General features: G+C 34.9%; 2 protein-coding genes and 1 long non-coding RNA gene across 3 annotated transcripts; all 3 read left to right on the top strand.

Annotated features, from left to right (window-relative positions):
• Positions 1-2: 2 nt before the first annotated feature.
• Positions 3-1,011, top strand: LOC123869837. The gene is made up of 2 exons (XR_006796966.1): positions 3-544; positions 632-1,011. It is a non-coding gene; the product is annotated as an uncharacterized LOC123869837 (long non-coding RNA).
• A 1,779-nt stretch (positions 1,012-2,790) lies between these two features.
• On the top strand, positions 2,791-5,833 carry LOC123869827. The gene is made up of 3 exons (XM_045912888.1): positions 2,791-2,952; positions 3,744-4,060; positions 5,499-5,833. The coding sequence occupies exons 1-3, from the start codon at positions 2,910-2,912 to the stop codon at positions 5,604-5,606; spliced, it is 468 nt and encodes a 155-aa protein (XP_045768844.1). The 5' UTR covers positions 2,791-2,909; the 3' UTR covers positions 5,607-5,833.
• Positions 5,834-6,247: 414 nt separating this feature from the next.
• LOC123869812 lies at positions 6,248-23,155 on the top strand. The gene is made up of 2 exons (XM_045912857.1): positions 6,248-6,766; positions 21,238-23,155. Exons 1-2 carry the CDS (start codon positions 6,734-6,736, stop codon positions 22,636-22,638), a joined length of 1,434 nt encoding a protein of 477 aa, XP_045768813.1. The 5' UTR covers positions 6,248-6,733; the 3' UTR covers positions 22,639-23,155.
• Positions 23,156-23,906: the final 751 nt, after the last annotated feature.

The following is a 23,906-nucleotide window of genomic DNA, read 5'->3' on the forward strand; positions in this document are numbered from 1 at the left end:
TTACACCAGCCCGGCTAGCATGGGCAGTAGATAAAAATTATATCCCCGATTATATCCACTGATTTCTATGACATCAGTGGATATAATCAGGGGATATAATTTTTATCTACTGCCCATGCTAGACGGGCTGTTTTACCTATTATCTCCCACCATGTTAAAGCCACCATGATCCAAACTTCATAGTCGATGTTCCCTGTTAGTTCTTCCCTGTGTTGGGGAGAATACGTAGAAAAAATTTCAGTTTCTATAAAATAACGAAGGTCTGGCCCTCACGGTCCTTTACTGTAAAGTATATTTTAATTCATTATTATTAATTTTATAATGTCTACTGTTGCTTTAAATTTGAATTTTGTTCTTGAATAATTATTGTATTTTCCTTATGTCCTTTCTAGTTAGTTATTTGTCTTCCGGAAGTGTTGTTGTCTAAGAATTGTTTAATTTTTTTATTTAATTAGATCAATATTGTTTGTTATGTTGATAGTTGATATAATAAATACCTAGTTACCTAAGAATGAAGATACTCTTTATTTTAGTACTTTTGCTTGTACACTATACCTAAAAGTAAGAAACAAAAACGCATTTATAAGTAGAAGAATACAAAAGGCGGCCTTATATCGGCCAAATCGCATAGCATTTGTATTGACACAAACAATGTGTTCACTATTTTAGCTATAATATAATCGATATTTATAATTAGGAAATGATTAACTATGTGGAATAAAATATCTTTATAATAAAATGAGTACAAATTACTTTATAATAGTATGTCTAAAATAATAGTATCACTATTGCTCTCCAGTTTATCTTTATTACACCCGAAATACCGACTCAAGCTAATCAATATATAGATATAAGTAAGTACCTAGGTACCTACCACTAGGTACTATACCTACATTAGCAATTTAATAGGTACCTATAGTAATATTAATAATGTAAATGATATGCATTAACACATTACAAACTCAATATATTTTATGTAGTTAAATAATATTAAATAAACGATGCAAAATATTCATTTGTTTCATTGTGATAATTTATAGCCTCCTTCTGATGCAATGAGGTAAAAAGGTTGCCATTTGCCATACCTACCTCTTTCCAGAGTAAGTGATGTCCACCATAGAACCTTACTTAGCTACTATAACTAATTAATAATTCAGACCTGCTTTTAATGTTTTACAAAAATATTACTTCCTACCTACTATATTTTTATCATACCCACTATATTTTTTACCCTTACGGAAAAGTAGAAAGAGCAATAGCAAAAAATTTTTTTGGGAAATCCACTTTTTTTGATGTAACATTCGTTAGGTCAATTTCTCGGACCTTTACGACGAATCCATCGAAACCTCATTCATCAAAATCGGTACAGTATTTTTGGCACTACGGTGGAACACACAGAATCTGGATACAAACATACCTACATACATACAAAAACCCTTCCTTTTGGCTTTGCCGCAGTCGGGTAAAAAGGGATAATATAGAAAGTGAGAGAAAATATTACTTACATAGAATATTGTTTGTTATTTCCAAACGTTCCAATTAGTTTAATTAGATACTAACACTTGGCGCTTGCACGCGATATGCTTCTCCTTAGTCTATATTAAGTATTTCAAGTAGATATTCCTATAATATAAATAATGATATTCAATTAAACCAGCCATTAATCCAAGTGTGAGTCAGACTCGAGCACCGAGGTTTCCGTACTACAGTCGTATTTTACGACATTTTGCACAATAAACCAAAAACTATTATGCACAAAAATAAATAAAAGTCTGTTTTAGAATGTACAGGCGGAGCTCTTTCATTTACTCATGACTTTTATGATACCTCACTTGGTATAGTAATGATCCCTGTAGGTTTATTGACACGACAGAGAGACAGGCGGACAGACAGACACGAATTGATCCTATAAGAGTTCCTTTTTTCGGTACGGAACCCGAAAAATGGATGGATCTTAATTTCTCGAGACATTTGCTCCCGGACACGCCAGCTTCATCATGCCTAAATTACAATCTAAATTACTTAGTGAAATGCAACTAACTGAAGAGATTTTTGTGCCCATCCAATAGATATAACATATTTTCTGCATACAAAAAAAAACGATTTATTAACCTTTTGTTGACGGCGCATATCATGAATCTTATAAGAATAAGAAGAAGAAGAGTGCTCCATAAGTATGATGCTTCATAAGAATGAAGCATCATACTTATGGAGCACTCCTAATACCTATTGCTTATCGCTATCCTACTTCGACTGCCGAGCAAGAGTCTTCAAGAAAGTGTTAGAAGCGCTTACAGGTGCATGCGACGGGCCTGCCCGCAAAATTCAAATTTAACTAGGTTTTTCGCAATTTGTAAACTAATACGACAAAGTACTTTAATTGCACCAATGGCAGTAATATCCTCACTGGTTTATATAAAAATCTTTACTTGAAAGTAATAAGTATATAAAAATCTTTACTTGAAAAAGTTTCTTAAAATCCAGTTTAAGAAATTAGCTACAGTATCAACTAATTTTGACTAATTTCTTAAACTGAACACTTTGTAAAGATTTTTATGTAATCCTGTGAAGACGATACTGCCATTGTCGGAATTAGAATGCCATAAGCCTACTTTGTCGGATTAATTTACAAATTGCCAAAAATCCAATTAAATTTGAATTTCGCGGGCAGACCCGTCTCATGCACCTAAATCTACTTTTATTATACATCTATGTTATGACCTTACTTAATGTGACTGATGAAAATAATAAAATGTGGGTAGGCAATAAAATTTTTTTTCCTTGTAAGATTTCGCTGTCACGCGCCACGTTGATAGATTGATTCATAGCTCGTTGTGCCGCCATTGTGCTGTTCAGTTCGTAGTTCCGCCATTGTGAAGACATTTTGTTAAGTTCATTTCTCGTTTAAAATGTTTATTGCCCTTACATTTACGTTATTACTCGTCAGCTCTGGTAAGTGTATTTTATTTACATCGCAATTTACCATAATGGTCGTTAAGAATCGATATAAATCCCGATATGGGTCTGAAAATTGATGTACCTATGTAGCATTGAATAAACTTTAAATGCATTTCTTGATATTTTATTAAGTACACATCGTAACTTACACGCCATAATAATGAATTTCCCTCAATAAGTAGTGTTAAAAGTAATATCATGTGGTATTATCTACCATCGACGTAATCACTATCACGTAGGTAGGTACCTACTTTGCAGATTTTCTTGCCCTTTTGACTTGTTTCTTTTAATAAAATCTATGTAATATTCAGTTTTATTCACACATAAATAGCTTTTATCAACATTCACATAGATTATTATTATTTTATATACGATTGTAATTTTAAATGTTTTTAAGCACGTGTGAGTTTTTTCTTTATATCCAGAGGCGCTATTATTTATTACTACCTATTTTAAAAAAGATACACGTAATGGTTTACAAAGCCGTATCCATACCCACTTATTTTCAACCTAATGACCCTATTTTATATATATTTTGAAATAGATACCTCTTCAGAGGCAGCTAGGATATATACCTACGAAAGGTTTGCTCAGTACCTGTACTGTAACAGTGAAGGAAAACATAATGAGGCAATCCGCATGCCTGAAAGTTCTTCATAATGTTCTTAAAGGTGTGTGAACTGTGAAGTTAAAAAAAAGGACCAATACTTACTCGTTATTATACCTACTTACTTATATTTGGTTTTTGAAGGTGTATTGTTATTTTATTACAATGTAATTTTTAGCCATGGCGAAACCCCGATACGCGGATCTTGACGAAGATGAACAGCAGTTGTACCGAGCAGCGTACGACACGCCATCCTACGACCACGACGAGTACGAAGAACCAGAAGACCTGCATCTGGGCAAGTTGGATCTCCTCAAGGACGGCTTGTGGGCTATAAAGGCGAAAATCAACGAACTGAAGGCGTTCAATAAGGCATTAGCGGCTAACATGCTGTCGACAAAGCTAAAAGTTAAGGAGCTCATTGCCAGCAAATTGCTGTTGAAGAAGCATCATCACGATACAGTCGAGCACAAGAAGCCTATGCATAACTACCAGGTGAGTTAAAATTTCGCATCATCATCATCATTATCGACTGACAGACGTCCACAGCTGGACACAGGTCTCCGCCTGGATCCAGTGGCTTTACGTGCGAGGCATTCCAGCACCTTGGAACATTTATCGGTTTTCCGAACTATGTGTCCTGCCCATTGTCACTTTAAATTGATATGATGTGTAGGTTTAAATATCGAATTTTAAGTAGGTAGGTATTTAATATTTATCGTATTTTAGCGTTGGATTAACTTTTCATGATAGGTAATAGGTAAGTACTTACGACCTACCACTTTAAGACAAGAAGTTTGAATGAATGAATATACTTTTATTGTACACCACAAAATTAGTACAGAAAAATACATACAAAGCACAACAAAATATAGGTACAATTTGGCGGCCTTATCGCTACCTAGCGATCTGTTCCAGGCCTTTCCCCTTCCTTCAAAGTTTGTTTTGCTTTAAAAAAATATTTTATAAGAAAGGCATACCTACCCTCTTCATGTAAGTACTTACCTATACTACTTAGGTAGGTACCTAATTAAATGCTAAATAAAATATGAGCAGGTATAAGCTATACAGGTGCATAATATATGAATAATAATCACTAAAAAACGAGGCCAAAAAGTTTTGCTGTTGCTGTACGACATTTTCATGAGTATAACAATTAATAAGTAGGTTTGAATTCCAAGTGTGATACTAATAAACATTTGTCCTTTGAAAAGCTTAAAACAAAAAACACGTTTTATTTTGTGAGCATTTGTGAGACACTTTAATCTAAAGGTACTTATCGAATATCTGTTATAATACGAGCATGAATAATTTGTCCTCGACAAATTAATCACAGAATCACCACGCTATCGCGGGCTGAGCGGAAAACCTTCACCGTTGGCTACGAGATATGAACAAAAAGCCTACTCACGTTGAACAATAACTGACATTTATATAGGTTAACCGCACTTTGGATGCGAATTCGCATCATAAGTTAACATAATATTACTCTTCATATTTCATTTTTTTTTTGTTTCTCTTTGGGGAGTGATGATAATCTTCTTATTTTATCTTTATCCCATTTTCAATACCACAAACATATTTTGTGCCTCGTAAACCAAGTTACTTAAGTAATCAATTAATTGTCTACAACGCATTTGTACAACGAAAATTGTATTTAATAATCTCAATTCTCAACAAGTTCGGATTGTTTTTGGAAGTCGAAACTACACCATACGCCAGTACACACGCGCACCCCCATAGTACTTACTTGGAAGGTCGGGATTGTTCGTGCGTTTACACACGAGTCAATTTCGTACGAAAATACATCCAACGTGCGGTCGGCCTTAGATGCAATCGACTTGTCGACGCACATAATTGATGAAGTCCTACCTCAACAACTTTCCGAATAAGGATCGATATCGAAAGCAATGATGATTTTTAACTGTTTCAGCCTCAACCTTATCCAACGTACGAGCCCCAAATGCCACAATACGGTGAGCCGCAAATGCCGCAATATGGTGCACCCCAACATGGACACGACCCTTACTATGGAATCTAAGCAGAGCAACAAAATGGCTTAGTTAAAGTACACGCTGGACGTTAGCTACAATCATTTCTCTCTATATTCTTCACATAGAAAGAACAAGAGTAGATTAGGTATTTTTCTAGAGATTCTAAATAAATCCATCAAAAAAATTATTTTTTTCAAATTGTAACGATATAAAATTAAAGCATAGTTTATTTCAATTTGTTATTATTACTTTATTAAAGGTTCATGAATATCGCTGTACTGTTTTTCATTTATCTTCTTCTTCTGCTTTTTACTTTTATAAAGTAGGTGCTAGCTGATGCTCGCGACGCGACACCGTCCGCGTGGATTTAGATTTTTTTTTAAATTTCGTAGTCGAACTCTTTGGTTATTTGATGTCCTTTCTCGGGATGCAAGCTATATCCGTACCTACCGAATTTTGCCAAAATCGGTAATACGTATGGGCCGTGAAAATTAGCAGATGGACAGACAGACAGACAGATATTATACTTTCGTATTTATAATATTATTAGCATGGATATAAAGTTAAAGCTTCTTTGATTTCAAGTTTTAATTATTAAGTAGGTACTTAAAAAAGTTTGTTTCGATTTTCACATAGGTAGATACAGGATACTGTTGTTTTCTTTTATCTTCTTCTTTTGCTTTTTTACTTTTAATAATGCCAACGCAGCACAATGCCCTTCGCCAATAGGAAGGTAGGTATGTCGAGTAGTTATTTTCTGTACTGAATCGCTAAGAATATACGTCACTCACGTCATACTCAACTTCTTTAAGAAAGTGTATTACATAAATTAAACTCCTAATTGGGAAGGTCGCGAGTTTGTGTTTACTGTTGGCTAGTGTAGTTAAACGCGGCGCGCGCGCAGGCCACACGTGTACTAGAAGTGAACCGCTTTTTCCGATTCGTAGATCGAACAGAAATAGAAGCCTCGCTTAGTTTTACACTGTGTTTGTACATCACCGCTAAATGCCGCCTAAATTCGTGAACTGAAATGGGAATCAAAGCATAAACATTAAACGAAAATAAACCCGAAATGTTGTTTTTGATAAATATTCCAGTAAAAGTGGACATGTCCTTATCGATACAGTAATATCGATCAGCTGTTTATGTGTGGAAGCCGTTGTTCTGTAACGAGATGAGGATCAATTTTATATGGATATTTTTTTTGGTATGAACACTTTGTGTTGTGTATAGAATAAGCTAATATTTAAAGTGACACACACCTTACTCTTAAGTTAAGCTATTGTTTGGTGTTTCTAAGTAAGGTATAGGTATAAAACGTGTTATGAAACAAAAATACCTATCTCTATGTTGATTAACTAGATCAGACTTAATAGGTGCAATTAAAATGTTTCTATTGCCTTTCCGTAGTACTGCAGAGGTCTAGGCACTACGCCCACGACTTTACAGCCTTATTTCGACCTTCAATATCAGAACTTACTGATTTCAAACGTCCACTGTGCAATATGGCATGATTTGTTCTAGTTATTTTTGGTAACTATGCACCAAAGAAAAGAAATAATATTATGAAATCCATACTAGTAATATTATAGTTAATTTGAAAGTGTCTGTATGTCTGTTGTGTTACCTTTTTACGACCCACCTCCATAACGGAGTTTGACTTAGCGTGTGTTCGTCTCTGGAATGCAAGGGAGCTTAGCTTGCCCCAGAGACGAATACAGGCTGCTTTTTATCCCAGAAAACCAAAATGCTCGCTTGGGATTCTGAAAAGCCTAAATCCAAAGTCGCCGGCATTATTTTTTATTAAGTAAAAGAATATTAAGAAATATTTACCGATTTAGATAACAAACTCTGTAGCCTCGTACAAACATTAACGTTAGGGTCGTCCGTTTTAGAAATCATACATTATACAATATACATACTTAATTAAAATTTCCATGATAAAACTTAAAATTTTGTAACACCCTTCAAGGAATTTATGAATAGTTGGCTTCTACTATCATTCTGACTTAAAAATTCGCTTAAAACATTAAGTTTCAAGTTTTTTATCGAATAGTTTATAAGTACCTAAAAGTGCCTAGTTTATGATATAAAAAGTAATATCTGAATTAAAATCGAAGATGCTTTAAAGCATAAAAACCATATTAAACTTGATCTCTTACCGTTCTTAGACGCTTACAAACTCGCTGACCGTCGATGTAAATCTTATAATTTCATTAATATAATAATTATTATCCTTTCCATAATACTGGATTGATTATGGATATAAGCGTTGCACTTGAATGTAACCATTAAATGTAGACCGCTAAGCATGATATTCAAGTAACCGCATTACCAATGACTGCGGACCCTGACCCTGAGCTAGCATGACGGTAAACTCGGGCGTGTAAGGAATCCAGTCTGCACGCATCGCATTTAATCCGTATTTCCCCATGCTTTTTAACTAGTTAACAAAAGTTTTTCAATAAAACACATTTTCAAAATGATATGAGTAATTAACACAGCCTAGATAGCCCCTTAAATCATTACCTACAAATGCGAAAGTGTGTTTCTTGTAGAGATGATGCGTGTGAGTTCATCCGCATGGATTTATGTCTTCTAAAAATCCCGTGGGAACTCCTTAATTTTCCAGCATGTCAGTAGCCTACGCCCGTCTCTGGAATGCAATGGAATCTCTATCTCCTAAAGATTGGTTAAGCGTACTGGTTACTTAGTACTTGTACCTTTCAGGTATAGATCATAAAAAGGTTACTGAAAGACATTAGATCAGGCCAGGCACACAAACACATTCGCATATAGATTTTACCTATTTCCGTAAGCAGCATGCTATCCATCTAAATTGCTACCCTATTTAATACCCACATCCATCATCATGGTCACCTAATCGCCGGTTAACTACAGAGCACAGGTCAAGTCCTTTCAAAGTGAGATGGGTTTTGGCCAGTGCGGATTGGCAGACTTCACAAACCTTTGAGAACATTATGAAGGCCTCCCAGGCACGCAGGTTTCCTCGCGAGGTTTTCCTTCACCGTTAAAACAAGTGAACTACTAAAAACGCACATAACTCCGAAAAGTTAGAGGTGCGTGCCCGGGATCGAACCCCTGACCTACGATAAGGAGACCAACATCTTAACCACTAGGCTATCACAGCTTCTTAATATTATAAATGTGAAAGTGTCTGTAAGCTTATCACGACCCATTCGTTTTACCGATTTTGACGAAATTTCTAGTAATAATAGGTACCCAGCCAAAAATATCGGTAGTAGACGTAAATACAACTATAAAATTAATATAACTAACTACACACAGATAGAACCTAACGTAAGACCCTACTAATTTACACTGCAGCATTTTCGTTATACATTTGAGGTCACGACGACGATATAAGCCATGTTAAGGCAGTGTGTAGTTATTATTCATAGCCTATAAGAATGGCTTAATTTTCTCATCCACGAATATGTACTTAGTAAATATAGATAGGATTTTATTAACAATCTTATATTCCAGACAGTAACAGACATTCCGATTCGGTTCGCTGAGTCGTGGTATGAAGTCCTTCACCTAAAATAAGCCTCTGATAATAATAAGAAATAATGAACGCTCAAACTATTTGAACTTTTTATGAATTGATCTTGATTAAACGATTGGAAATATTGAGAATTTCTAATTTTGTGTTTGTTGTTCACTAGGTAAGTGATCAAGGTAGATAAATATAAGTAGATAACTTATATTATGTACCTTATTATGATTAAGGATTTTTAAAAATCTTGCATCTTGTAAACTTATATCCTGGTCACTATATTCGTAACCGGGAGGCAAGCTATGTCTATACCGATGGGCCGAGAAAATTTATAATACCGGGGACAAGTGAAGGTTACAGTAATAACTAGAAAAGACCTGATAACTTTCAAACGGCTGAACCGATTTTCTTGGATTATAGCTAAGAACACTCTCGATCAAGCCACCTTTCAAACAAAAAAAAAACTAAATTAAAATCGGTTTATTACTTTAGGAGCTACGATATCACAGACAGATACACACGTCAAACTTATAACACCCCTCTTTTTGGGTCGGGGGTTAAAAACCTGCCAAAATACGTCTCGAAACGACAATTTAAACTCGCGCTTCGAACAAAGCTTTTACCTAGAAGTCTATGTAAGTTCTAAGAAAATTGGTTCGAGCTTTTTGCATGACGTCACTACAATTACTCGTACCTTCACACCAACATCAGATATTCCTTTTCCGTTTAAAATACATATTCATTTGGGTTAATGGAATGTCTATAAAATTAAAACACTCACAAGTCCTACAATTACACTGAAGTAATAAATGTCACTGTGATCTTTAAATGCGACGAGATCGACCGACGAATTTTAATCTACTTGAGGGCGAAACTGGTCTAGGTAGAACACTTCCTTGTGTTTTTGTGTATCGATCTCAATTAGCTATGTGCAAACATTTTTTTTCCAATAATAATTAATGCTTGTAATTGTAATAATACCTACCTACCTATCTCATGAATACGTTTTTTTAAAATTTGTGATTGGGATTGCTAATTTGAATACCCACTATATATTATTACGCACAGTAGTAGTTACATACCTAACCTGCCTAATGACGTACCTAAGCAGAAATAATAGAACTGCTGAGTGGTAACTTGGTAGGTACTTATACATGGTGTTTGGTAATTAGTATATATTGACGACACGTACCCATGCTACTTTGATCTAATAAATACAATGCTGAATGAAGTATAATGACGAAATAAAATTTAAAAAAAATCCATACAAAATTTTAATTTTTTTTTTATGTCCAAGTTTTCATGGCCCTAACGGGCCCTATAACTCACTGAGATCGTTGGCCTCGACCTATCTAAAGATGACCAACGATCTCAGTGAGTAAGGGCACGTTAGGATTACGAAAACTTTGACGTTATTTTATTTAATTTTGAATGGAAATTTTTATAATTTTATTTCGTCATTATACTTCAGCATTGTATTTATCAGATCAAAGTAGCATGGGCACGTGTCGTCATTATATACTTATTACCAAACACCCTGTATAGTTTTGAGCCTTTAGTTTTCAACCATAAAAAAAAAAATTATTTTATGCCCTGGGTTTAAGATTAACATCTAGTATGTATGTAGGTCCTTCCTACTCTCGTTTGAGACATTTATAAATAAACGAATTTTGAAAAGTGGTCATCTACCCCATCGATAGGTAGCTTATACATATTATAGCTATGTATGTATTGTTATGCCAAGTCAAGGATGCCTAATGCCTATTATAAACTCCAGAGCGGCAAAGCTCATACAATTATGATATAAGGAGTGTAGACAAAGAATCCTTACGATTTTGTGTGTGATACATACCTATAGTCCGCGACAGGTAGAGATGGCAATCGGGGTATGAGGCGGGAGAACGCCCCGCACACCCGCACGTCACCAACGGCAACGCTCGCCCGCATTCGGTTATCGCGGAGGCTGTGCGGGTGTGCGGGACGTTCCCTCCCCGATTGTCATTTCAACCTGTCGCGTACCTACCTACCTACGCGTAGCGACACGAACTACATAGATATTGCTGCAGCCTTTACGCATCTTTTGACACCAACGAGTGAGCTTCAAAAATGTCGGGTTTTGCCAATTAATTAAAAAAACTCTGAAAATATACCGCTGTATTATATATCGTGAAATTAGGTTAACGAACTTCAATATGTAGGTAATTTTTTACCATTTATCACCATAAAAGATTAATCAAAAATTGCGTACAACGATCTTACAGTAGGTATATTTACCGCTGTTGATTGTACTAAAAGCCACAAATTCTCACAGAAAACAAGCAAGTAGGTAGGTAAACTTTGCTTTGTGGTTTCAAGTTCACCATCATCTTGCAATTTATTTGCATTTGAGCTTAAAATACTTCACGATCTGGTAAACCAGAACTGGTTTCCCGCCTCACGCTGCACGATCCGAACGAACCATATAAAGCTAATAAAAACAATAGGTAGTTACATTGTTACTTACTACTTTGTTATAAACCAGCGAATTACAAGTCTTAACACCCTTCAATGAATCAAATCAAAATGAGACGAAAAATAAAGACTTATTTTTCTCATTTTGTCATCAAAATGTAATGTAAGTTTGCCGTTTAACGCTAATTATTATTTTTATTATTATTATTTATTATCTGTCTAGATTAGTAATTTCGATACTCCACATGAATGACGGTAAAAATCATGTTACATTTTGCTACTGTATTTATTTACTAGCTTTTTGCCATGAATTTGTCCACATGATTAAATTGATAGCCTGTAGTACTTGGAGATAATTTAGGTAACTATCTATGAGTGAAAGAATTTTCAGTATCAGATCATTAGTTAGTCAGCAGATTACCCCCTACATTGAAGCTTTTAAACTTTACCTATCTATACTAATATTATAAAGAGGAAACCTTTGTATTTTTGTATGTTTGTATTGAATAGGCTCAAAAACTACTGGACCGATTTCAAAATTTCTTTTACCATTACTTAGAGGGATTCTTCCGAATCCGTATAAGCTATATTTTATCCCGGAAAATAGAAAAAATAAATGTCCACCCGTGCGAACCCGGGGCGGGTCGCTAGTTTAAAATAATTTTTAAATACATATCGCGGAACTGGCAGGATTCCTCATCACCTTTTCATTATAATAATAATTAATTAGCGTTGGTTTCAGTTTATTAGATTGCATATGAATGTAAATTCTCAAAAATCATAGATAAGTTATATACAAAAAAATATATATTAAGTATTTATTATACCTAAGTAGTATAAAATTATTTATAAAGTTTTTGTATTGCTTCTACCGCAATGAAATATAACAAATAAAAACGATTTCAATGTGCGCTGGTATGGAACCCTTCGTTTGCGATTCCAACTCGCACTTGACCGTTATTTTATTTTAATTGGCTAAACATTTAGGCTTTTAATTGAATTAATAATCACATGACCAATTAGTTGGTTTCATTTAAGTAATTTAATTACTGGTTATAAATTTTGATCATTATGATGACTGTTTTTGGGTGTAATTATTTTAAAAATAATCGGTGAAAACTACTTATTAAGTCGTTTTAACGTTTGTTTATTACTAGGAAAGTACCTACTTAACAAGTTTGAATCAAGTCATTTAAAAATTAAATGAATTGATTCAATATATCCATGGGCATAATATATATTCGTGGGCGAGGATGCTAGATGCTTTTTTAAAGATCTGTCATCCCGTCTCGTGGAATCCACCGGTGACCGCATGGCTGGCAGTTACCTCGATCAGCATAATATTGATATTAGTCTGGCCATTCAACGCGATAACGCAGCCAGCGTTCTGGGCACATTGCCTCTTTACTCATTGAATATGGGTCTTCTTAGAAATAGGAAAAATTTGACCATAGTCCACCACGCTCGCCAAGTGCAGAATATTGACAGACTTCATATACTTTTGAGAACGTTTTGGAGAACTCTCAGGTATGCAAGTTTCCTCACGATGTTTTCCTTCACCGTTAAAGCAAGTTATATTTAATTGCTTAAAACACACAAATCCGAAAAGTTAGAGATGTGTGCCCGAGATCGAATTGAAGTCTGGAATTGGTGGTAACCACTAGGCTATCGCCACTTCAAGATAAGGACTATATGGGTCATCTTTTCAAACGATGTTCGAAACATCTTTCAAGGAATCGAGGTTAATGAACCCCACTATTTTGAAACTTTAAAAACAAACAATGAGATTTAAACGTCACGTTACATCTCAGGCCATTTTTATCTAAACTTTATTTTTTTATAGCACAATGCTAAAATTTACAGTTAACTACTGAATTATTAATGTAGTGACTGTAGTTTGTCCTTGATAAACGTACTACTTCTAAGTAGGTAATTACTGATAACTACCACTTATCAAAACTCGCAGTTCCGCTAGAGTTAGTTCGTTCGTGAGCCTTTAAAATTATTAATTATGCCTTCTCCTGCTTCTACGCGTACACAACACAGATTTCATACCACGTAAATACACATACACATACACGATAAAATTAATTTGTAGACTTTTAGTACGTATACATTGATTCAATTTTCCGTACAACTAAAAGACTCTTGTGTCATCATCATCATCATCAATCAATCACTTTCACTTACACTTAGAATGATAAGGGTTTGTATGTAAGATCATAGTCTACCACGCTGACGCTACTGTACGGATTGGCAGACTTCACACACGTTTAAAAATTACGTCTCAGTCATGCAGGTTTCATCCATCGTTAAAGCAAGTAATACCTACTAATTGCTTAAAACCTATCTCCGAAAAGTTAAGGGTGCGTGCTCGGGATCGAACCCCAGACCTTCTGATTAAGAAACTGTGGTCTTAACAATTAAGCTTTCTTCGCTAATACAACAATAGTGCAATTTAATGGGTGTGATTCTATGGAGAATAAAGTGCGCCTCGTCTCTCTCACTGGCTACTTTTCAACATTCATAACTTTCTATAGCACAAGTCATGAATTGAGCAGAAACATTGCAAAATATGTTACAAGTGATTAGAATATTACCATAGAGTCGCTTCAAAGTCTCGAACGGTAACATCTTTGTGATTGCTATGTACTTACGAGTTACGGTACATATTAGTATAGGTATTAGGTGTGTATAAAGAACTGCGGATTTTTTTCTATCCCTTTGTTTCTAGTGTCTATGACCTATAGATCCGTGATTGATAATGATTATTTATCAAGTTTAAACTAATTTGCATATCAAAAACAATAGCATTCAGAGTAATGCAAGGCATAGATTTTTTCAATAGGATCCCAAAAATAAACATATGAAATGAGCATGACCATGAACACAATGAAACCAAAAGTAGATTGGTTGACGACTCATAAATATGCATACTTCCATACTAATATTATAAATGCGAAAGTGGGTTTATTTGCCCGTCTGTGTGTCTGCTAGTTTTTCACAGCTCATCCGTTTAAACAATTTTGAAGAAAATCTGGTTCTTACAATGAGTAATGAGTACATTGGTATCAGAATAATGTCCTTGAGAGTACTAAAAACTTAAAATGTGTTTATTAGAAACACGAGGCACGATCGGTTGCATCAGTACTTAAACTGTGTAAGATAATTAAATATTAATGAAATTTAACCTAGAACAATTATTTTGTCGATCGTATACAACTTGATCGCTCACGTAACGTTCACTTTATAAAATACAGCTATTTTTAACGTGCAGTACAAATATAAGTAGGTATAATCTAGTAGAATTGAGCAAAAAGTTTATTATATACTTAGTAATACAATCCCTTAAGTGATGGGTTTATTATACCTACTTAGTAACAATAATAGTTTACTATTAATTAACTACCAACCAATTAATTGGATCAAGGGCAGGATACAGAAGGCAGAGACGGCACGCATTGTTATGAGCATGGAAAAGAGATGTTTAATAATAATCGACAATTTTTACTTTTATAATATTACTATATGATGCCCGCAGCTTCGCCCGCGTGGATTGATCATATCCCCTTCAGCATCAGGATTGAGGAGTTGGAATCCAAATTTTTTACGGAACAATGTCGCAAAGTTCCTTTAACGATTAAAAAAAATACGCAAATCGGTTCAGAAATCTCGGAGATATCAGTCTACATAGGTAGAAAAACACAACTCCTCCAATTTTCAAAGTCGGTTAAAAAGTAGCCTACGTTACTCTTTGGTTACTCCTCTACTTGTCTGTGAAAGTCCCGTCAAAAGAGGTTTAGCCATTCCGAAGATTAGCCCGTTTTTTTATTCACTATAGGCAAGCGCTTGACCACAATCACACCTGATCGAAAGTGATGATGCGGTCTAAGATGGGACGCGTTTACCTAGAAGGTGCCTATTCACTTTTGTTTTAAAGGTACCCGGATTGTAATTGGTAGGAAACACTGATCGCGCAGATATTAATATAGATATCCCAGGCTACATTGAAGTAATTAGGTATTGCTGTTTTATTAAGTTTTGTAGGCTTCTGCATAAACAGAATTTTTAAATTTTATAATAATTTTTTATGTAAATATCAAATAATGTTTCCGATGGTCTACGAATTCGTCGTAGACAACCTATCTACGGCTGCCTACGTTAGACTTCAACGGGGTCGTGGATGTGCGGCAGACGTTCTATTTGTAGCAGTGTAGCATGCATGAAATTTAAAATTACATATAAGTACATATATTGGAAATTAATAACTACGTGTCTATTCTAATAATATCTGATAAATTATACAGTTTCCAAATAATTATAATAATTATTATATGTAATTATATACTCTTATATATGTAACAATAAATTTTATGACGACTGTTATTTGATACCGGTTTTAAGTTTTATTCAACAGAAACTATGTATTTTGATAATAGTAGCAATTATGTAGGTACTTGTGAGACTGTAAGTGCAATATAAACTTACTCCAATAACTGACAACTACTGAATGGACATTACAAGTCCACTGGAAAAGTTGTGCTTTGTAAAATAGCAGTTATATTTTATCCCGATAGAAAGTGCCCACCAAGCGTACCAGTCAAATGGTCTTCGTGTTGACACTATGTTGACATCTGTCATCATTGACATTTACCTAGTTCCGAGCACGCTCACATGACGCTCACTATTCCTATCAGCATCAAAATGGCGATAATCCAGTTGCTTTAAAAACAAATCAGTCTAGCGTACTTGTATGAGTAGAGGTCAGTGCTAGCAACTAAATACTAGACTAGATATTATGATTGTCACGACCACAGGTGTGACAAGTCGAGTGCGATTGTTTAATTGGCTTACGTTGTAATACGCACCACGCACTCGTCGGCCTTCGGAAACCTTTTATCAAACGGAATGTCCTTAGCAATAATTTAATAAACAACGACTTTATAGAATAAAATACTTGCCTTTCAGGATTTTGTATAGTAATAAACTATAGCTAAAATAAGACTGACGATGTAGGTAATTTGCAATCTTTTCACTAAACCACCGCTGTTTTGCACATCATTATCAAGCATATGTATGTAAAAAGGAATAAAAGGCACATATTATATTGCACAACTTTAAAAAAAATAGATATAGCATATAGAATTAATATAGTAGATAGGTATACAAAATTTTATAATAAGTGAGAAATAACAGCAGATCATTAAAATAAATACCTAATAGGTACCTAGTATTATAGGTCTAACAACTTGTAAATTATTATTATCACGTTAGACTTGACAAGGTACAACGCAAGTGCAACCTTATACCTAAACCAGATCAAATTGAGCAATCGGGGTAGATCTAACGTGGAACATTGCTGCTAGACATTTTGTATAAATATTGGTATAGCGTACCTATATCATAATTTCTGTCATATTGAATGATTTAATAAACTCCGCATATAAAATTATTAGGTAAGTTGGATCAGTCTAGTTTTTAGGGTTCCGTATCTTAAAAGGAAAGGAACCCTTATAGGGTCACTTTGTTTGTCTGTCTGTCTGTCTGGCTGTTTGTCTGTCCGTCCGTCCGTCCGACGCTTCTGTCAAGAAAACCTACAGGGTACCTACTTTCCTTTGACCTAGAATCATGAGATTTGGTAGGTAGGTAGGTCTTATAGCACAAGTAAAGGAATAAATAAATACTAAAACCGTGAAATTAATTTTTTTTTAACGATGTGACCACTAAGGTCACATCATTAAAAAAAATTAAAAGTTTCAATTTTCAAAGTAAGATAACTATACCAAATGAGGTATCATATGAAAGGGCTTTACCAGTACATTCTAAATCTGATTTTCACCTATTTTTATGCATAATAGTTTTTAATTTATTGAGCAAAATGTCGGAAAAATACCCGAGTATGGAACCCTCGGTGCGCGAGTCGGACTCGCACTCGGCAGGGTTTTTTACTGTATGATTCTTTACTCTTTGTTTATAAATCTAGAAAAACATTTTTTTTACTAAGTAAATTAATTTTGGACAGCAAAAAATGCCAAAAAAAAAACATCATGTGATTAATGGACGTCCCCACAGTGCAAAACCTGAAGTTTCGAGATCCAGTAGCAGCGGTTTAAGACATAAATGTACCTACACAGTACTTAGCAATATTTCAGTGGCATAAGCTGTACGTTGATGTCAGTTTATTCCCATAAATTGTATAAATTAAGATTCCTTTTATTATCTTCGCTATTAATAATAATTGTTGATATAATTGTACCTACTGATAAAGAGGCGCCCACGCTTTTGCCTCGGAATTCCAATGTAAGTTTTTTGCTTTCGATTTGGCATTTACGATCTGTCTCACGCTGTGCTTGTGTGGCTCATTATGTTGTACCTACAGTACTACACAATCTCTAAACTAAAAAAAATTAAACATTTTTCAAAAGTCAACTGACTTCAAAAGCATTTAAAAAGCATACTTACGATAAGTCTTAAATTATTATTTACAAACCAATTAACTCTCTAATCCAATAAACAAAAGATCAAAACTTATATTGTTTAGTTCACAGACCAGTTTATTTGTAGTCTTTGAAGTCAGCGCCAAAACAAACAGGCAATAAAAATACTACAAGTTTGAAATTATGGTTCTTGGTCAATTAAATATCATATAGATACTGGTACCTACTGAGTATTGAGCAAGGGCAGGGATTACCTTGGAAAGCCATGATAATTTAAACTAGATATTTCGCCATCTAGAATTTTTTCGTTTGGTTCGGCATTATCATCATCATCATCACCAACCCTTTGCCAGCACATACATTCCCTCAGAATGAGGGATTACTGACTGCCTTAACTAAGTCATTGCTATTCAAAAGTCAAAAGTCAAAAGTCAAAATCATTTATTCAAAGTAGGTACAATTGTACTCCTTTTGATGGTCGAAATTGTTAAACTTGTACGATATAGTGGTGATAATTAATTACGTTACTTAAAACTAAAGCTACGAGGGTTCCAAACGCGCCCAAGTCTGAGAAGATTATTTTTATTTACCTATATCTATCACAGTAAAATACACACACAGTAAATATTGAAGTTTGCGACAAATAGTGAGAAAAAGATATGTTGAAACAAAATTAACCTATTTAGTTTTACTTTATAATATGAAGTACATATTATCAGACATTTTTAATAGTTAATCAAATTAGCACATTACCTACCTATTCGATCGAACGCTAGCTAATATCTCTCCTGTTTGGTGAATCCGAGAAAATGCGGTCTGAAATACCCGTAGTAATCTGAGACTGTAGTAGGTAGGTGCTCGTACAGCCACACAACTGCATTTGCTTGGCTTCGTTTCAGACGCCATGATATTCGATTTTAACAAGTGTAAATTAAAAATTTATAACACTCCCGACAAGTGAAGGTTACAGTAACTAGAAAAGAGCTGATAACTTTCAAACGGCTGAACCGATTTTCTTGGATTTTAGCTAAGAACACTCTTGATCAAGCCATCTTTCAAACAAAAAACTAAATTAAAAACGGTTCATTAGTTTAGGACAGATACACACGTCAAATATAACATCCCTCTTTTTGGGTCGGGGGTTAATAAAAAAAAGCCTCAATACGTTCTTGAACTCGAACACAAGCCTAATGGTTAAAAAACAGTTGACTCTCAGCCTATGCATTAGAAACCAAAGGGTATGGGTTAAATAAAAACTGCCATACCACTTCCAGGTTAGCCCACTTCCATGTGCATCATAACTTACCACCAGGTAATATACAGTCAAGGGATGCTTAACTTGTACCTGAATTAAAAAAAAAGATTACTACATGTTATTTTACTTGTGTATAGACTTCTAGACAATTTTAGGAAGCGTAAGAAAGTGGTAATTTTTTTTAAATAAAAATAGCGAGCAAATGAGGTTGGTAATGTTAAGTGATTACCGCCGCCCATGAACATTTGCAGCACCACAGGAACCGACAATGCGGTGCCGGCCTTTCAGGAATTTGTTGGTCCGCCCCTTGAATAGGCCCTTGTTGTAATCTAGTGGGAACACCGCCGAAGGGAGTTAATTCCACAGTTTATATATGCGTAGAAAAAAGGACCAACAACAACTTCATCTTACACTAGCAACAATAACACTTGCAGAAATTGACTTGCTTTACACAGTGCAAGTATTTTGCAAATGACTTGATGAAGATGACTTCAGCAACTTTTATTGCTGGTGGACACTTCGCTATAGAGAGATAGATAGTGTGTGTGAGTAGACAGCACATTTGACTTCACAAGGCCGCGGCGGTCACTGACAGGCGCCGCAACGCCGGCGGCGCGGGCCGTTACCACGGCAGTCGGCACTCAACCATTTCCGCTCTGGTTATTAGCGCTTCGTTCCACAGGCTTGAACTTTAAAACGTATTCCGATAAATTTTTATCTTGTAGATACCTACATATATAAAATTGTTTAGATCATTCATCATATCATTCATAGAAACTTTAAGTTTTGCCAATGTAATATACAGCTATAAAATAAATCTAATATTTCTTGAAGATATTTTTCAATAATTTTATTTTCATAAATATTTTATTTGACTATTTAAATCGCCAATTATAATATTGATTCCTATACTTATATTGTTCTATGCCAAGGACGTCTGCAAAAATGTTGCGACCACTGAATGGCAGTTTGGCGGCGGCAGTAATCACTTAACATCAGATGAACCTGCTCGTTTGCTCGCTATTTTTATTTTAAAAAATGCACGTCCTTACGCTTCCTGACAATAATTGTCTACAAGTAAATTTATATTTAGTTATTAACAAATAATATAATCCTATGATGTGGGCATTAACATTTAAAAAATGAAGGTCAGGTTTTCTTAGGTTTCTAAATTATTTAACAGAATTAAGCAGGATGTTTTTATTTAGTCAATATGTAATTCTGTTAAAGTAATGGCCATTAATAAATCATGACTCTGTCCCCTGAAAGTGATAATATGTTACTAGTTAAGTACTAGCATCTTTTGCGTTTTTCAAGTGGCTCAAGGCCACAGACTAGGAAGTAAGACAAGCCTCCGATGGAGATCACTTTTATTTCTCACTTAAGTACAAGAACTTGAACTACCGCTTTGTAGAACCACATGTTATATTTTACTTTCGCTTATAGGTACCTACTTAACTATGAGATGGAAAACCTTAAAACCAGATAATAGGTATTATTTAAAAACCGGTCAAATGCGAGTCGGGACTCACTAGTTTAGAGTTCCGTACATAATTCAACATCATATTTTGGGTGTATGAAATATTTCTTTTCCGAGCTAGAAAACCCCAAAAAATGTTAGTTTGTTTTGATCATGGCCATCAAATTCAATATTTGGTTTTTAGTCAACATTCTCCAAATACAAAAATCTCAGCTTTGTAACTCATTAGCCTACGAGCTAGAGATCTGTGATAAGCGGAGAGACAGACAGACGGACAGACAGACCCTAAAAACGCTATTTATACTTCTGCACATAAAAGATGAATAATTTAATCGTTTAAAAAAGAGCTATCAAGAAACTGGGATACAAGTCTTTTTATACTAGATATTATTGTATATATATGTAGGGATCATTGGTCTTAAAAAGCCACTGCATAGTGCAAAATCATTTTTTAAATTTAGTTATTTATTTTCATGACATTGGAGAAATAGAAAGGTAAAGAATATAATCTTAAAGTACGGTTTTTCTTTTGCAGATCTTGCCGTATGTGGTGGTGACTTCACTACCGGTGCACAGCCCAGAGAGTCACCACACAAACGTTGAAACCAATCCTGCCAATGTGTACCAACAGCAAACGAATGCTCAAAATATACCAAAGCCCGACGAAAGTTCGAAGCATGACGAACAAATCATATCTGTAAGAATTACTTCGTCTGTCGCAGTGGGCAGATCGAAAGCTCAGTCACTTCACCAAGCATCTAACGGAAACATAGATCACATAGAATCTGAATTCCACATAACTACCCCTGCTGTAGAAGAAACTCAACCTATTGATTCTACAACCATCCCTGACACCATATCTACTGTTACGGTGACAACTTTGGGAGATGTTGAAAGTAAAACCGAATTACCACCGAACCTTGTTGGTGCTAACATAGAGTTCATTAAGCAATTACAAGCGAAAAAGGGAATAAGGGGTCTAAATAGTTATGAAAGGTTACATTCCTTTAATTCAGAAGATGACCTGCCCGATTCCAATCAGACTAACGATTCTGTGGCGGAGTCGTCTGTACAGTCAGTGTTACGACAAGACGCTCTTCTAGACGATGTGCCACTAGCGAGATCTGTGCCGCTGTCTTATAGTTCAAAAAGTTATATTCAGGACCCACCACAGAGAAATTCAAGGTTAACAAGCGTAAATTTTAACGTGGTTCATGATGCACCAAAACCAAATAACTATAATGATCATGTTTCGGCATACATACACCCCACACAATCAGTAGCAGAATCACAAGAATTTTATAATCAACCTTCTAAGGTTTACGGCCAACCAGCGCAAATATACAGTGAACCAGCAAAAATTTACAGTGAACCAGCGAAAATTTATAGTGAGCCCGCTAAAGTATACAGTGAACCAGCTAAAGTTTATAGCGAACCTGCAAAAATTTATAGCGAGCCCGCCAAATTTTATAGCCAACCCGCTTCTTTGCATCTCGATGAAAATACGCAGTCAGACGGAGCTCCTTGGCAACAAAAATCACCTATATCAGCCTATAGCAGTACAGTGATTAGTACATCGCCAACTACATCACCTCCGTTTCCTGCAAATAGACAGCATTTAGGGCACGAGCCTGAAAAAAATTATGAGGTGGACGAAAAAGTTAGTGTTATGACTGATGGACGAACTCATGGTGAGCAACCCGCTAACCCTGAAAACTGTAAACAAGAGAATTGTAAAGTGGGTTACGTTGTTGAAGGTCGACAGTTCAGGAAATATAGAGTTGAGGAAAGAACCTCAGACGGTTTCATCGTAGGAGAATATGGGGTCGTACGAAACGAAGATGGAGCACTAAGAGGCGTCAGGTATACAGCCGATAGCGATGCTAGTCCTCGTCTAATACATGACGCACTTATGAAGTTCCTGCAGTTAAAATAGGTAATAATTATACTTGTTTTATCAAATAAATTACTTAGTTGTCTGGTGACAAAATTTGCTCATTTAATTTATATTACTTATGATAATATTATAATTTCCTCAACGCTTATAAAATGCTTTTTTTTTCTTCCGTTTATTCATACATATTATTGGAAAGACTGAGAGTCTCATGTTTAGGTACCTACCTATGCTAACTTCAACAATTAATAAATAACAAATAATAAATAATGACTATACCATAACTTTTATTCAGAAACACATTCTTTCATATTTGTGACGTACAATACTTAATTCGATATTTTTCTTCTGTATTTTTTATTCCAATTTCCAAGGAATCGTGTTCGGTGTAACTTTATTTGTTGCATAATATTGGGATAATGCGTGGATATTGCAATTTTCGTTCACATAAAATAACTATCGATCCAAGTAGGTAGGTACTTCGTGTGAATTTACCCACTAGGTAGGTACCTATATTATTTTGAAAGCATTTTTAATAAATTTGTATTCTGATATGGATTTTTATTTATACCTAATATCAGTTAAGCTAACAACCTACACTTATTTATTCCAATACAAGTTAGCCATTCATTGCAATCTCATCTGGTGGTAAGTGATGATGCAGTCTAAGATGGAAGCGGGCTAACCTGAAAGGTTCATGAATAATTATTATACGTATACCTACTAGGTATTCAATAGTGCCTATACTATTATATTTTGCCAACTGCGACTAAGTTAAAAAATTTGGTATGAGAACGTGCAAAATACGTAGGTAGGTAACTTTAAGTTTTGTCTCAGTTGAAATCGTTATAGGAGTCCGCCACAGACGATTTTGATATATCTAGAATCTAGAAAAACAAATTTATAGTAAAAAATATGAATCATGACTTCCAATAAACATTATAAGTACTTGGAATAGACTTATTTGTAAAGAATGTAGGCTGATAGGAATAATAAAATATCTACATTAACTAGGAGTTTTTAATAATTATAATAGTCAAGCACAGTCCTATTTGACTTATTATAATTATTAATTGTAAGATTTTGTTTAATGTGCCATAGACTGTGTACTTTTCTTGCATCACACTAATATTATAAAGGAGAAAGTTTGTATGTGTGTGTGTGTGTGAGTGTGTGTGTATGTATGTTTGTTACTCCTTCACGCAAAAAACTACTGGACGGATTGGGCTGAAATTTAGAATCGAGATAGATTATACCCTGGATTAGCACATAGGCTACTTTTTATCCCGTAAAATCAAAGAGTTCCCACG

The sequence above is a fragment of the Maniola jurtina genome, chromosome 11 (genome assembly GCF_905333055.1).
Source record: "Maniola jurtina chromosome 11, ilManJurt1.1, whole genome shotgun sequence".
In the NCBI taxonomy this organism is placed as follows: Eukaryota; Metazoa; Arthropoda; class Insecta; order Lepidoptera; family Nymphalidae; genus Maniola; species Maniola jurtina.